Source organism: Rattus norvegicus, chromosome 10 (genome assembly GCF_036323735.1).
Source record: "Rattus norvegicus strain BN/NHsdMcwi chromosome 10, GRCr8, whole genome shotgun sequence".
Lineage (NCBI taxonomy): Eukaryota > Metazoa > Chordata > Mammalia > Rodentia > Muridae > Rattus > Rattus norvegicus.
Window position 1 is genome coordinate 55665087 of NC_086028.1, and position 13454 is coordinate 55678540.

Below are 13454 nucleotides of genomic sequence, written 5' to 3' on the forward strand. Positions count from 1 at the left end.
AGCATCTGCAGAAGTCCATGATTCTAAAAAAGCCATTTCGCCTATGTTTATTTTATGTGTATGAACAATAATTTTATCATATGTGCACCGTGTACATATCTGGTGTCTGTGGAGGTCAGAGGAGGATGTCAATCCCCAGGAACCAGAGTTGCGGATGGTTGTGAGCCACCATGTGAGTCCTCTAGAGTCTAGAACAATTACTCTAACCTGCTGAGTTATCTCTCCACCCCTCAGCCAGTAATTCTAAAAGTAATCTTTAGTATTACAGTTAAAAACATAGAATTTGTCCAGTTTATTGTTACACAATGTAAAAAGCAGACACTTTTTAAAATTAATCTGTTAATGGGCAGGTTGAACCTCGAACTTTACACTCCACCTCTGACTGCACTTTTGGACCACATACTTGAGAGTATTACATTTTATTAGAGGCAGGGGAAAGGCTAGGGCAGAGGGGCTATGCAGATGTTATTAGTTGTAAAGAGGGTTTCCCAAGGGCAGTCCTTTAATCCCAACACTGCAGAAAGGCAGACCTTTCTGAGTTCTAGGACTGTCAAGGCTGAATAGTGAAACCCTGTCTCAAACAAACCAAAAAGAAAAGCGTTTAGTGAGTGTGTAAGGAGGCAGGGGACCTAGAGATACATAGGGAATTTGAGGTTGGCTTGGGCTAAATAAGATCTTCGCTAAACAAAACAAAAACCTGAAAATTTATACCTTATTTATGAAAGTAGACGAGGGCAGATGCAGTAGGATATATCTATAATCCCAGAATCTAGGAGGTCGGGGCACAGGCTCTGTAGTTCAAAGCTGTCCTAGATTACATAATGGCTACTTTGATTCAAAACATCACCAGAAAAAATGAGCTCAGATTCAGTTCGTTGATGGAGCCTAGCCTGCCAGTCTGTCTGCCACCTCTCCCACATCATCTCTCACGAGCTTCCATTCTTGCTACAGGCCCTGGGGTCTTGGTTCAACAGGTGTATAACAGAGCTGCAAACCTGGGACAGATAAAGACATGGGTAGATGATCTCAGAGATGAAGGAGAATTGAGGCAGGACATGAGCTGAATTGGGGAATCACATTCCTAGATATTAACATCAATGCCTAGAACATTCTGGCTGACTCTTCCCTCACAGCCCATGGTGCAGACAGCCTTCCCAGGAAGGCTCGAGGTCGGTGGGGGTGAGGTTTAAGAGTCCCGCTTACCTGAAGAGCTCTGCCGAGTCACTCTCCTGTTGCACAGCACACAGACCATGGCTGCCACGAGGAAGAAGACGATGGCCAGGAGGGATAGCACCGGCACCAAGGCTTGTGTGCCAGCACCAGCTCCTGGTTCTTTTTGCTGTTTGTGCTGTTTCTCATTTGCCTCAGCCACAGGCCTAGCCTCCAGACCATAGCCTGAAGGGAGAATGGTTGTTTCCCAGTGGCGGGTGAGCTCTTTGTTCAAGGATGGTGCTCCAGATGGAAAAGTGGACTGCTGGGTGCTCTGAAACTGTACAGCCGTGCTTGTGTCTGGAGGTTTCCCTTCTGTGGCCTCAGGGATCCGGGTACTGGCTTGAGGCACATGTTTTTGGTGGTGAAAACTCTGCCCATGACCGATTCCACATTCTGGAGAGAAAGCAAAAGATCAGCTGTTAGAATGGCCATAGAAGTGTCTTCCTCATGTCATCATCAAGGCTCTCACACACACACACAGGCACACACACATATGCACACATATGCACACACATGCGCACACACACACCCACTGCTCCCCCAACCCCCAAAGAAAGAAAAGCAAATTAAGAAGAGTAAAGTAGAACAAATTCAGCCAAAGTGTTATGGGAGGACCCAGGACCCTTCAGAATAGAGCACAGGGAGAGTTGTATTGTGTTTAGACCAGAGTAGGGATAGAGGACAGTTGTACAGAAGTATGACTGGTCATAAAGGGCTCTGACTAGTGTAATGAACAAGGGAAGGCATTGGGATGTAGCATGGATCAAACCTCCAGTCCAACTCCAATCCCAGGGTAAAGCAGGGAGGAGACCAGTGAGTCCTTGTCAGATTTCTTTTTGGCCTCTTTGTTGGCCCGGACTGCTATAGCATAAAGTTTTTATTATACCCCACGTTTCAGGTGATGTCATAGAATTCCTTTATGGCCAGCTATCACAGAGAACGATGGAGGAAAGTCAGAGTGATTTGCTTTGTTGGGTCTCTCAACTACTAAAATTCCCTATTTGGGTATCATGTTCAGACCCCAGGAGAAGGAAGGGCATGGGTAGCTGATGATGTTTGAACAGCTGTGTATACAGCTCAGTGGCAGAGTTCTTGCCTGGCATGTATGAGATGAGGCCCTGGATTCATTCTCCAGTGTTGTCCAAAAAGAGTTGAGGCAGGGTAGCTGAAGGCCAGAGGCGGAAGACAATGGCAGAGGACAGACAGGGGCAAGGAAGTTCACAAACCACTGGATGCAGTCACAAGGACAAGCAGGTGTGCTGCCCTGCATGGGACCCTAGATGTCCTTTACCCCTCGTCTACAGCCTTCTGGGACTCTCTTCAGAGTAAAAGGCCTAGGGTATCTGAGAGGGTTGAAGAATACAATGTAGTCTCTGTAGCCTGAAAGGCAGTGGGGTACCTTTGATACCAGGTAAACTAATTGTTTGAGACAGGGTTTCTTTGTGTAGCCTGGCCATCCTAGAGCTAGCTCTGTAGACCAGGTTGGCCTCCAACTTACAGAGATTGCCTGTCTCTGCCTCGTGAGTGCACTTTTGGAGGCCTGCTGGGAACAGGACTTCTAAAAAAAAAAGCAAGTATGTCTGGAAGGCTGTGGTGCAAACAATGCTGGCTACAAGCGAGGTCTCTGGAACCAAAGAGAGCACACAGCTCTTCTTAAAATTGAAGGTGTTTATGCCTGAGATGAAACTGAGTTCTACTTAGGGAAGAGGTGGGTTTTGTTTGTTTGTTTGTTTTGTTTTTTTGTTTTTGTTTTTGTTTTTTTATAAAATAGAGTTCATTCAGGGCATGGGGGGAGTTAAGAGAGTCGTAGAGGCAGAGAGAGAGAGAGAGAGAGAGAGAGAGAGAGAGGTGGAGGTGTGTGTGTGGGGGAATAGAGGCCAGCCATGAGTATGTGGGGGGGGGGGTTAGAGAGAAAGAGAGCAAGAGAGAACAAGAGCGCAAGAGGTGTTCTTATGTGTTCAAAGCAAAAAAAAAAAAAAAAAAAAAATACAGTGACTCCTGGAGGAGTGATCTGGGGCAAACCAAACAAAACCAGAGTGGTCTGGGGAAAAGTAACTGGGACCCACAGAAACAGTGATGCGGTTTTTGTGCCAAATTCCAAAGCAACCTTCCTGCAAAGGCCATTGGACACAGAATCCGTGTGATCCTGTGTGATGCTGTACCCATCCAAGATTTAAACTAATGGAGATTAAATAAAGAAAATTAGATTTGTATGCTTGGGGGAAAAAAGTATTAGAAAGTGAAAATAGTACCTTCAGGTGATTTCAATTAGAACACAGCAGGTAAAGCCAAGCCTGTTGCAGAGTCCTGTAATCCCAGCTACTAGAGAGGTTGAAACAGGAGGAGACCATCCCGGTCAACTTAGTTAGACCCTGTCTAAAAATGTTTAAGAAGCAGAGAGATAGATCAGGGGCAGATTAGCTTGACCAATCTTAAGTACAGTTTATAACAGTGACTTCAAGAAAATATTAAGTAACAGCATATGTAGTAGGACAAATTGGCCAAAAGCAGGAAGATGACAGTAAATGATATTGGGAAAACACTGACTTAAGTGACAGTACTTCAGCGAAAGTTTTTAAAAGATTTTAAATAGGAAAAGTGCTGTGTGGCAGAGGCAAAGGGAATGGTAAGATGGCAGCCTGAACCCTGATGGCCCACTGGAGGACAGAAAAGGCTCTCACGTTTGTGCTCAAAGCAGTTCACTAGTTCACGGACCCACTGGTCTTGGCTTCCTCCACACACACTCTTGGACTGCAACTGGAACCTGCAAGAAAGTCAATCTAGTCTCTTGGCCACTCCTTCCTTTCCCTACCATTCCTCATTCCAAAGGTGTGAAGTCACAGGTGAGCCGCACTGTGGCTGGAAATCCCCAGAGAGACGAAGCTAGAAAGGAGCTAGGCTCCCCGACTTGGACCGGGTATTCAGATTGCTGGTTCTACAACTCTGCCCTCCCGGGGAAAGGAAAGAGACAGTACCTGATAAAGAATTGACAGCGATGGAACGTTTTCAGATATTTTCGCATATGATTCAAAGTAGCAGGCGGTATCTGGGTGCCAGAAGGAATTGTACGATCACAGTAGCAACTTCCAGCGACACTGCCCTGGTTGCCATCGCCTAAATGGAAAAGAAATCAGCCTCGGTTTTTCAGACTGAGGAATCTGCCCTTGTCTCAGACAAGACTTTCCCTAGTCACCGCTGCAGCCCTTGACGGTTCAGGGCTGAGTTCTTAATCCCTCGGACGTAGTGCACCTCCGCGGTTTCCATAGGGGGCTCCAGTCCCGCCCCCCCTGACTAACCTGGCAGAGTCAGCAGCGCAAAGAAGAAAAGGAAGAGTGTAAGGGCCAAGGGTCCAAAGCCCCGCCTCATCTCAGGCCGCTGCGGAGCTTGTTGAGGCCAGGTCACCTAGCCGACATCCAGCAGATTCTCTATTGCTTTCACTTCACCCTGGCTGATGCTTTGCGGAGGCGCTGATCTGTGCCAAGCTCAGGAAGGGAGGGGGCGCGAGGTGGTGGCGCCTTCTGTCCCCCGCGCGCTGTCCTGAACCGACCGTCTGGTCAGTACCGGGGAGCCCGCGCTGCGCCCAGCTCCCAGTCGGGGGACACACACATCCCTGCCCCGGAAGGCGGAGCTCCTTCCGACTCGAGACTCCTGGCCAGCAGTAGGGTCAGCCAAGACTATCGGACAAAACCGAAAGAAAACTTGGGCTAGAGCCAGAAGAATCCGAGTGAGCAAGCAGTGGTCCCGGAAGAATGACTCGGTTGGGTTCGGGGATTTCAGTCCTCTTGAGCGGTCATCTGTCTGTCTGCTGGTTTGTAAAGTGGTTTACCCTCTAGATCCTTCCTCTGGCTCCAAGATGCTTTCACTTCCCTGGACCGCTGAGTCTCAGTAGGATCCAGTCACATGGCCAAGGTGAAGCAGTCAAACAAATCCCCAGGACTGTGGGAGTGTCCACGCCCTGTCCACGCCCTGGCCAGGTACTGCCAGATGCCCTAAGCGCGCCACTGAAGTTATGAGCTGTGGGCACGGGCGGCCCTGACGTCACGACGGTCCTCCAGCACGAGGTATTTACCTTCGAAAAGTGGTGGCGGCTGTAGGTACCGGAGGAGAGGAGCGGCCAGAAAAGGGGTGGGTTTTAACTGGGGCTCACACCAAACCGATCCAGACCCAAGAGATGCCTCGTTACTTACTTTCACTTCTATTTCCCACAGACCAACAGACCCCCAAATTTACCTTTCTCAGCAAGCCTTTCTCTATAAGATTAGCCTTACCTCATGTCTTCCCTTAATTCAAATCGCATTTTAGGATTTGAGTCATTGAGTTTTGTGCCCCAGGTACAATTTCATCCCTGAGTACTCCCCTTTAACCCTAAATATCCACTTTCCCATCTAGCCTCCCTCCATTCCCGTCCCTGCAAATCCTAGTCTCAGCTCCTAATATTCCTATGTAGATCTTACCTCAAGCCCACACCGTTCTCCCTTTTGTGACCCAGCCCAAACCCACCACTACCCTGATCCTCATGGTTATCATATATCCCTTTCTGCTCAGTCTGGGTCCAGGCCCTGTGTATCTAAAGACATGGAGTTTGTGTCTGGATACCGAGATGAGTTCCTCGATTTTGCTGCTCTTCTCTTTGGCTGGTTCCGCAAGTTTGTGGCAGAGAGGGGGACCATGGGAACAAGCCTTGAGGGCCGATGGCGTCAACTGGAGTCTCAGATAAGGAGGCTGCCTCAGGACCCTGCCCTTTGGGTGCTCCACGTTTTACCAAACCGCAGTGTGGGCATCAGCCTGGGGCAAGGTGCAGAGCCAGGTCCTGGGCCAGGCCTAGGGGCTTCCCGGCTCCTGGGAGACGAACCTCCACTTCACCTGAGAGACCTGAGTCCTTATGTCAGTTTTGTCAGCCTAGAGGATGGAGAGGAAGGGGAGGAGGAGGAGGAGGAGGAAGAAGAGGAGCATGGAGAGGAGAGACCAGGCACAGAGAAGGTGGAACTGCAGGAGGGTGGGGAGCCAGCCCCTCCAAGCAAGGAACTCCCCCAAGAAGTAAAGCCTGCTCAGGAGTCTGAGGTGACCCAACAGGAGGCAAGCTGTGATGAAGGCTGCCGAGAGGAGCGGGCAGAGGATGAGAGGGCGCCTGAAAAGAGGAAAGGACGGAAGACTGGTAAGAGCCCAGGATGGCCCCGCCCTGTTCCCTGTCCAGACACCTTTCTGAAGTCCTTCCCCGTCACTCAAAACCCAAAGGGGAGCCAGGAACCAGTAACCTTCATGCAAACCTGATGCCGGAGGTTGTTTTCATCTACCGCAGTGTGTTTTTGTTTTGTAATTTGAGTCAATATTTAAGCACTGTAGGGAACAAAAATCCAGAAACCTTGCATCTTAAGGAAAATATCTAGGTTCTAGAGCTGGAGGGATGGCTCAGAGGTTAAGAGCACTGCCTGCTTTTCCAGAGGATCTAGGTTCAATTCGCAGCGCCCACATGGTGCTAACCATCTTCTGTAACTCCACTTGCAAGGGGGATCCAACACCCTCTTCTGGCCCCTGCAGGCACTACATGCGTGTGGAGTACAGACATACAGGCAGAGGAAGTACCCATACTTATAAAATAAAAATAAGTGAAATGAAAGAAGGAGCAGAGCCAGATTTTGATCTGGTTCCTGTTTTCTTTACATTCTGGCCCTGTATGTTGTCTGTCCCCATTCGATAGGGAATGCCTCTTTTATCTTGTCCCTTCTACTCATGGAGGTCACTCACCTGCCCTCTCAAGGCATCCAAATCTGCTGCATTTGACTATGACTATCTGGCCCCAGCTCTCTCCCCCAATTCTCCGTCTTTCCGCAGAGGCTGCCCCCCTGCACCTCTCCTGCCTTTTACTGGTGACGGATGAGCATGGCACCATCTTGGGCATTGATCTGCTAATGGACGGAGCCCAGGGGAGTGTAGGCCAGAGCCCAGGGACTGAGAATCTGGCGCCTCGGGCCTATGCTCTCCTCTGTCATAGCATGGCCTGCCCTATGGGCTCTGGGGACCCCCGAAAGCCCCGGCAGCTTACCGTAGGAGACGCCCATCTGCATCGGTACAGAAGTCTAGTACCAGAGGGTAGGCGGGTGTGGGATCTGAACTCCTGAACCCTTTTAGCCTGATGCCACCTTCATTCCCATACAGAGAGCTAGAGAGCCTGGTGCCAAGGCTGGGTGTGAAGTTAGCAAAAACCCCAATGCGGACATGGGGTCCTCGGCCAGGCTTCACCTTTGCCTCCCTTCGGGCTCGAACTTGCCACGTGTGTCACAAGCACAGCTTTGAAGTGAAGTTGACACCCTGGTGAGCACCCACAGGGCTTGGAGACTTCAGCAGCTGGCCAAACCAAGTAGAGAAGGAAGCCAGACCAGTGGGGGGTCTCAGCAGATGGCGGTGGGAGTTATGAAAGGGTAGAAAAATCAAATTATGTGCTCTTAGTTAAAGGCCCAATATAAGGAGCATGAACAGCATACAGGCAGATGTACAGCCTACAGGACATGAAAACTAATACTAGGTGCCTATGCCCCCCATGTCCCCCAGCCCCCAGTGCAGTGCTGTCTTGTACTGTGGAGAGGCTTGCCTCCAGGCCGATTGGCGGCGATGCCCAGATGATGTGAGCCACCGATTTTGGTGCCCGAGGCTTGCAGCTTTCATGGAGCGGGCAGGAGAACTGGCAAGTTTGCCTTTCACCTACACTGCAGGTACCAGAAGAAGGCCAAAGTGGCAGGGAGGGGACCCTAGGACCAGGTCTTTGAGACAAGATCCAGGGCTTGAAGGATACATGTTTGAAGTCTACATCCCTGGGATAAGAGCTGGGTGCTGTGTATTTGGGGTTAGGGATCAGAGACCGTACCTGAAGCAGAAGAGTAAATGACAGGGTCCCTGAAAGAGACTAGGATGTTTGAAGGCTTGCTGCCCACCTTTACCACTATCTGGTCACGTGACCTCAAATATGTCACTTAAGCCAGGCATGGTAGCACACTCATAGCACACGTGAGGCTGAAGCAGGAAGATCGGGAGTTCCAGACCACCCTGTGCCACGAGACCTTGTCTCAGAAACAAGACAAAGAGACAAAGCAACAGCTGGCCCAGACGGGACATACCTGTAACCCAACGCTGCTTTGTAGGTGGAGACAGGGGTATCCACAGTCACCCTCTGTTACATATGAGTTACATATGAGCCTGTGATACAATGTCACCCTGTCTCAAAACAAATTCTTCAAACCCAAGTCTTCTCATCTGCAAAAGAGAAATACCAGCAACTCTAAAAATCACAATTATTTCAAGGGGAATAGAAGTCTCTGTGCCTGAAACATGGCAGGCACTCAGAAATGAAAGTTTCCACCCTAGGTTCACCTAGGCCGACAGTCAGGGATCTCAGGGTTAGCAGATGTCAGGGAAAGTCCTGGGGCATAGCCACCAAGCCCTCAGTCCTCACCCCCTCTCCTGCAGAGGTTACCAGTGAGACCTTTAACAAAGAAGCTTTCCTGGCCTCTCGAGGCCTCACACGTGGCTATTGGACCCAGCTCAGCATGCTGATTCCAGGGCCTGGTGCTCCCAGGAACCCTTGGGGAACCACACCATCCCTCAGCTGCCTTCTCAATGGTATGTGAGGCCTTTTGCCAGGAATGGACTCTTAAGCCTAGAGGGAAGGTTTGGGGACTGGGGGAATAAACCAAGTCCCATATAACTACTTCCAACACACACCAACCCTGTGCTAACACAATCAGGACTACCTCAAGCCTTTCCAGACTACAGGGGAGTCCTCTCTGCCTGATCCATCCAGTAATCCTGTCCCTAGACTAACTCCAATCCTACTACAGCTTCTGGCCTTCTCCCAGGGTGCACAGCTCTTGTGGGTGGAGCAGGGAGATAGGGTGGTAGAAGTTTACAGGCCCCTGGGCACTGCTTTTCCTCACCCTCTCAGGTGATCCTTACCAGCTTCTGCAGGGAGATGGGCCTGCCTTGATGCCTCCAGTGCCCCTAGACCCACCCAGGAGCCTCTTTGGTGAGCCAGAGGGATCCTGAAAGAACTGGGAGCTAAGAGAGAGGTCCTGGAGGGGGTGGCAGACAAAGCCTGGTACTGGAGCAAAGGGACTGCTTATTAGAGGATGGGGTCCAGGCCTGGGGTCCCATGGCCCATCAAGACACTCTCCCCAGGTTCTTGGCAGGATTACTACACATGGCGGGGCCTTAGCCTGGACTCCCCGGTGGCTGTGCTTCTCACCTACCCACTGACTGTGTACTATGTCATCACCCACCTGGTACCCCAGTCCTGTAAGTTCACCCTGTAAGTCCAGGGTGTGGGGCACAGTTGTGGCCATAAGGGAACCCATATTTTTAAATGAGTTCTTTCTCACCAGTCCCTGAGCTCAACATCCAGAACAAGCAGTCCCTAAAGATCCACGTGGTAGAGGCTGGCAAGGAATTCGATCTCGTCATGGTGTTTTGGGTAAGTCTCCAACCCGGAAAGTGTACATTGAAAAGATGGATGTGAACGTAGGGTGAGACCCAGAGCTGACCTTCTCTCTGTCTCTAAGGAGCTCTTGGTCCTTCTCCCCCATGTGGCCCTGGAGCTACAGTTTGTGGGTGACAGCCTGCCACCTGAGAGTGACCAGCAGCATATTACTATGCAGAGGGTGAGAGCAAGAGAGGGGCCTGCTCTTCAGCTGTGTCTCTGGGAGCTTCCCGGTGGGACCCTCTCCTTCCCCTCCACCTTCCTCTGTTTTTCCTGATGCTTCCATTATCCTGTGGCTTCCTCATACCACTCCTGGCCCCACAGGATGGCCCTGAGGCCTCTGTTCGTCCTGGTTCTGGAGTATCAGCACGGCTCAGCTCTGGGACTAAGGAGAAGGGGGGTCGAAGAGATCTTCAAATCAGGGTGTCTACCAGGCCCTATCACCTGCTCCAGGGACCCAAGCCTGACCTGGTTATTGGTAAGAGCCTGGGGCTCACAGATGGGGATCTGGGAAAGGTTTAAAAAAAGGAAGAAAAAAAAAAAAGAGAGAGAGAGAGAGACCTCAGAGGCCAGTGTCATCCTCTCTCGGCAGGATTTAACTCCGGCTTTGGTCTCAAGGACACGTGGCTGAGCTCTCTACCCCGGTTACAGGTGGATAATGTCACCTCCCACCTCCTTCCCTTCTCTAAAGGCTCCTTCCACCACCCCTGAACTGCTCCATAGACTTGGGGAGCACCTCTCCAGCATCCTGGTCCCTTCTGGGAGGGTGGGGCTTGGGATGTACCTGAGAAAAGGAACCACCCGGGGAGTGTCTGAGGGCCCACCCAAACCTCAGTCTCTCCGAGTGCCAGCTTTCTTCACTGAGAGCAGTGAGTACGGCTGTGTGATGGACGATCAGACCATGGCGGTGGCCACAGGAGGGGGTACCAGCTCGCCACAGCCCAACCCCTTCCGCTCTCCATTCCGCCTTAGAGCAGCTGACAACTGTATGCCGTGGTAAGGGTCCAAGGCCGCCTGTTGCTCTCCTGACTGGCGATTTATGCACTCTGCATCCCAAAAGGTCTCTGTATTCCTGGGACTCTCTTCGCCCGACTTACAAGTCTCCATCTCTGTCTTCACTACTTTCCCACTCCCTTGCCAGTCTGGACAACCTCCAACACAATCTTTTAGATACAATTCACAACATCTCTTAACTCTTCACCCTACTCCTGAAAAGACTTATTTTTTTCCTGGGGATCGAACTCAGGCAGCGAGCTCAGCGGTAGGTGCTTTTACCCTCTGAGTAGCCCCCAACCGCCACCGCCTTGGAGCTTTTTCTTGCACTGAGCAGCCTCACCTCGCCTGGCCCTTCCCCTGACCACGCCCTCACCCCGGCAGGTACTGCAACGCCTTCATCTTCCATTTGGTCTACAAGCCACCCCAAGGCGGCACAGTTCGCTCAGCTCCCGGCCCTGCACCTCGACCCCCAACTCCGGCTGCTCCTCCTGTCCCGGCTCGAAGGCGCCGAGGAGAAAAGAAAGCTGCACGCGGACCCCGCCGGCGCAGATGAGAGCGGAGTTGGCAGCAGTCCATTCCCAAGGATGCTTCCTAATGGAAAACATTCCAAGGCCCGGGGAGGACTAATTGTCGGGACACGAAAGGTTAAATAAAATCCCTTGTTTGAAATCTCTGAGTTATTGACCCTTTAACTTCATCCTCGTGATTGGGCCATTTTCCTGGGAAGGAAAATAAAGGATTTAGAAGTGACTTTCTCCGGGCCCCTTTCACTCTGCTACCTCAGGTAGCAGCGAGTAGGGTGTACAGCCTTCCCTGGCAATCCCAAAATCCGCCCCATTTATATGTTGATAAGTCCTATTTCTAGACTGGTAACATCGAAGTCTCTCTTCAAGAAAGTGAGAGATCAAAGTGGCTTCCCTTAGCGGGACTGGGACCTGATCCGTACTTGGTTTGGAGTAAGTTAAGAACCTCAGGGGGCAAACTCCGCCTCTCTCATTCTTCGCAATCTTACCGGACCAGAACCTAGACCTCTCTGCCAACATCCCTTCGGTGACCTCTCTTTCTTAGGTTAAGTGAGGTTTGCTAGATAGAAATAGAAAAGTAGTTATAACTGCACGGGGATGGGATGAGCTATATTACAACAGGATCATGCAAATGGAGCCTGGCTCTACAAGATTTCTCCGTAGTCAACCCAGAGCAACTGTTTTTTGTATCAATATAATAGCATCTCCAGAAACAAGATGGCTCAGCAGGTAAGGGCACCTGCTGCAACGCATAATAAAACCCGGAGTTCAATCCTCAGGACCCATATGGAAGAAAAGCAGTTTCTGGAAGCTGTCCCCCACCAGTGGGGCACATGCATCCACACATCTCCATGCCATTAGCATTGCAGAGTGGCTGAAAACTTCCCAAAGCCAGGTGTGGTGGCTTACTCCTACAATCCCAGCACTCAAAAGGTTGAGACAGGAGGATTCCCTTCGGTCCTAGGACACTCTATGCTACAGTCTTTTTAAAAAGATACCAGGTATTCTCTTTCCACCATGTGGGTCCCAGGAAAGGATCTGAGTTATTCCTTTCTTTGGGGCAAGTACCTTTAGCTGAGGAGCCATCTTGCCAAATCCAATAATTTCTTAATATAATGTCCTGTTCACATTAAAAATTCCTTCAGTTATTTCAAATATGCCTTTAAAGTTGGTTTGTTCTGATCAAGAAATAATGAGAGGTAGGTATGATGGCAGATGCCTGTTATCCAACATCTGGAAAACTGAGGCAGGAAGATCTCCACAAATTCTAGCCTGAAGTACGTAGTGAGACCTCACTAAAAGAATGACAGGGTTGGGGTGACCTGGAAAGATGGCTCAGGGGTTAAGAGAATTTGCTCCTCTTGCAAGAGGATCCAGGTTCCATTCTCAGCACCCACATGGTGTCTCACAACCATCTGTAACTCCAGTTCAAAGGGATTTGATGTCCTCTTCCTCCCTGTACACCAGGTACACAGGTATACACAGATAAGGTCTCTTCAAGTCTCTCAGTCCATAACAGTTCTCTCTTCTCTCATTCTCACAGCCCTTACTCAATGACAACCTGAATCAGTTTTTCCCCCGAAATGTTCCTCATTCAGGCTGATTACTTCCTCAGGGTGTTTTTTGCCTTTATTCATGTACTTAATTTCCATAAACAGGTCATTAGATCTAGCCGATTGATAGTCTGTTTTCACATCATTCTTGCCAACTTCTACCAGCTAAGCTTGTGACGTCTAGTTCTTCCGTCCCCTCAAGCCAGACACCTCTAAATAACAATATGCATTCTGTCATTATGGAATTTCCCATTTTCTTGCTCAATTACTATTTCACTTCCTTAGGGAGGGAGGCATTTCCTGAGTCATACTTGATAGTTAGACAGACACATCCCCCAAGTCCTGAAATACCTTTTATTTCCCCTTGTTATTCCTAGTCTAGTTGCACACAGACCAAGGGTGGGTACTAATTCTGTCTCTAAAGGTCTGGTGGGGCACAGGGCTGGGAATTTATTATACTGTTTATCTAACTCCTCCTACACACCCACGCTTTCCGCTCTCTTCCCATTGTAGACTCTCAACTTGTTTCAGTCTCTGTAGCCAGAGAGTTTTCTGGTAGGCTGAAGGGAAACAAAATTTCAGTGCTCTGTCCCCAAAAACAACCTCCAAACTCCCAGCCAAAATCTAAACAAACAAAGAAACAAAGCAGGGAAAGATATGCTATCTGCAAGCCGTGGGATAGCCAAAGATTTCTTTATTCAT

The 13454-nt window shown here is 50.0% G+C and overlaps 2 protein-coding genes across 4 annotated transcripts; one reads left to right on the forward strand and one right to left on the reverse strand.

The window, feature by feature from the left end:
• Positions 1-268: 268 nt before the first annotated feature.
• On the reverse strand, positions 269-4864 carry Cxcl16 (C-X-C motif chemokine ligand 16). Its single transcript, NM_001017478.1, has 5 exons — positions 4509-4864; positions 4188-4326; positions 3894-3976; positions 1204-1605; positions 269-995 (listed from the first exon to the last, which is right to left on the reverse strand). The coding sequence occupies exons 1-5, from the start codon at positions 4576-4578 to the stop codon at positions 946-948; spliced, it is 744 nt and encodes a 247-aa protein (NP_001017478.1). The 5' UTR covers positions 4579-4864; the 3' UTR covers positions 269-945.
• Zmynd15 (zinc finger, MYND-type containing 15) lies at positions 4746-11360 on the forward strand. 3 transcript variants are annotated; one of them, NM_001105800.1, is made up of 14 exons: positions 4746-5273; positions 5786-6367; positions 7045-7279; positions 7369-7524; positions 7762-7922; positions 8674-8826; positions 9149-9229; positions 9382-9498; positions 9585-9673; positions 9762-9860; positions 10004-10157; positions 10272-10330; positions 10515-10675; positions 11057-11360. In NM_001105800.1, exons 2-14 carry the CDS (start codon positions 5788-5790, stop codon positions 11226-11228), a joined length of 2217 nt encoding a protein of 738 aa, NP_001099270.1. In that variant the 5' UTR covers positions 4746-5273; positions 5786-5787; the 3' UTR covers positions 11229-11360. The 3 variants fall into 3 exon arrangements, with proteins under 3 accessions (NP_001099270.1, XP_006246724.1, XP_006246723.1); XM_006246662.5 differs by having other exon boundaries at positions 5133-5273; positions 5758-6367; positions 11057-11344; XM_006246661.4 differs by having other exon boundaries at positions 5208-5337; positions 5758-6367; positions 11057-11344.
• The last annotated feature ends 2094 nt before the right edge of the window (positions 11361-13454 follow it).